The sequence below is a fragment of the Cebus imitator genome, unplaced genomic scaffold (genome assembly GCF_001604975.1).
Source record: "Cebus imitator isolate Cc_AM_T3 unplaced genomic scaffold, Cebus_imitator-1.0 Scaffold87, whole genome shotgun sequence".
Classification (NCBI taxonomy): domain Eukaryota; kingdom Metazoa; phylum Chordata; class Mammalia; order Primates; family Cebidae; genus Cebus; species Cebus imitator.
Window position 1 is genome coordinate 2,479,529 of NW_016107402.1, and position 1,970 is coordinate 2,481,498.

At 36.4% G+C, this 1,970-nt stretch overlaps 1 protein-coding gene across 23 annotated transcripts in view; it reads left to right on the top strand.

Moving 5' to 3' along the window:
* SRRM1 (serine and arginine repetitive matrix 1) overlaps positions 1-1,968 on the top strand; it is a 29,669-nt gene extending 27,701 nt beyond the window's left edge. For all 23 annotated transcript variants that reach the window (XM_017534580.2, XM_017534584.2, XM_017534581.2 and 20 more), the window contains 2 exons: positions 466-675; positions 951-1,968. In XM_017534580.2, coding sequence (XP_017390069.1) covers positions 466-675; positions 951-1,055 — 315 coding nt within the window. In that variant the 3' untranslated portion in view covers positions 1,056-1,968. The remainder of the gene's footprint in view (positions 1-465; positions 676-950) is intronic.
* The last annotated feature ends 2 nt before the right edge of the window (positions 1,969-1,970 follow it).

Sequence of the window (1,970 nt, forward strand, 5' to 3'; positions counted from 1 at the left end):
AAAAAAAAAAAAAAAAAAAAAAAAAAAAGATAGGGGAGCTCAGATTCTATCTAGAGACATGGCATTCATACAGGCTTGTTTAGCCTGATGGCTGGTACTATTTATTAAAAGACTGCTACACATTATTATGGGGGAGTTACAGATATTCCCATTTAATTCTCACAAGAGCTTTATCAGGTAGGGATTATTACACTTATTTTAAGTAAAAAGGTCTCAGAAAAATTCAACAATTTTTCGGAGGTCAAATAGTTCAGGAACTGGAATTCAGCTGGAGATAGCCCCTGAATTTGAATACTTTTCTTGGTGATAATTGGTCTTGGGCCTTCCCTACTCACACCCTCCAAAGCCTTTCAGAAATTTTGAGAGTTGACCATTGGGGATTTGAGGAAATAAAATGTTCAGTTGGACAGAATATTAATCAGATTGATGATAAATGCCGGGTGATTTTGTTTGTCTTTTCCCTAGAATTCGGATCAAGAAGGAGGTGGAAAGAAAAAGAAGAAAAAGAAGGACAAGAAACACAAAAAGGATAAGAAGCACAAGAAGCACAAAAAACACAAGAAGGAAAAGGCTGTGGCTGCAGCTGCTGCGGCTGCTCTAACCCCTGCAGCCATTGCAACTGTCACAACCACATTAGCACAGGAAGAACCAGTGGCAGTGCCAGAGCCGAAGAAGGTATTTATGAACTCTGTATATGGCTGTCTTGCAGTATACATAACAGGTAGCAGAGTCATTCTGTTTTGAGAATTAGCAACATTGTTTTTTCCACTAATTGGCTACTCCGAGATAAAATTCACATACCATATAGTTCACCCATTTAAAGTGTGTAGTTCCCTGGGTTTTAGTATATTTAGTCCTGTAGCCATCCCCACACTTTGATTCTGCCCTTGACTCAGCTTTTTCTACCAGGGTTTCGACACTTATTAACCCTGTAAATTCTCTTTTTTTAGGAGACTGAAAGTGAAGCTGAAGATAACCTTGATGACTTAGAAAAGCACCTGCGTGAAAAGGCTGTGAGATCAATGAGGAAGGCCCAAGTGTCCCCACAATCTTAGGTGGAAACGTTTGTTATGATGTAAATTTTATTTGGTTTGTACGCAGTTCAATTTCAAAATTGCTAAAAATGTGTTTGAGCTTTAGACTATAACATTTGTTGTAATAATTGCTAGGTTGAAGTTCACCATGTAAAAAAAAAAGGGCATGGATTTACATTGCAAAAGGTGTCCACGGTGTATTAGTGACATTCTTTCATTGACAGCTGACATAATTCATTTAGAGTGAAATATTTTAAGCCAAAAAAAAAAAATTCCCTTTTTAAAAAAGGGGGTTTAAATACTGTTGGCATTTTTATGGTTCCTTTAAATGCCCTGGCTATTCCCAGAGGGGTTTATTGTTTGTTTTTGGTTTTTGGTTTTTTTGTTTTTCTTTTTCTTTACATTTTTTTCATTTGAATCTTAGCACCCATTTAAGTTATGCTTCTGACCTTCTATGGTCTGTAAGCTTGCCCAGAAATAAGACCACTCTTTTGAACTACCACAAAAGTATAAATGAATATTTTAATGCCACAATCTTTCCTGTTGCCTGTGGAGTCTCTGCTGAAGTGAATCAGGATTCGAGCTCTAGGATGAGACAGAAAATGAAAGCATGTTGTTTGCCAGGACACTGGGGGTTTATATTGATGTGTAACAAGTTGATTTGGAACACTGGACTCATTCTATTCTGGTTTTGTTTTTTTTGTTTTGTTTTTTCTTTTGTAAAGGCAATGAGCTAGTCCCAGGAAGGATCCTTCAGTTACATAAAATTTTGTTTAATGAAATGTCATGGCTCTGTTCATATTTTTGTCTTGTTCTTCCAGTTGGTATAGACAACTTTCAGAACTCTTATATTTGGAAGGCTGGAAGGGCCCAGACTTTGGAATAGTGTCTTGGTTTCACTGTTTTTGTTGTGATTTTTTTTTTTTTTTTTTTTTT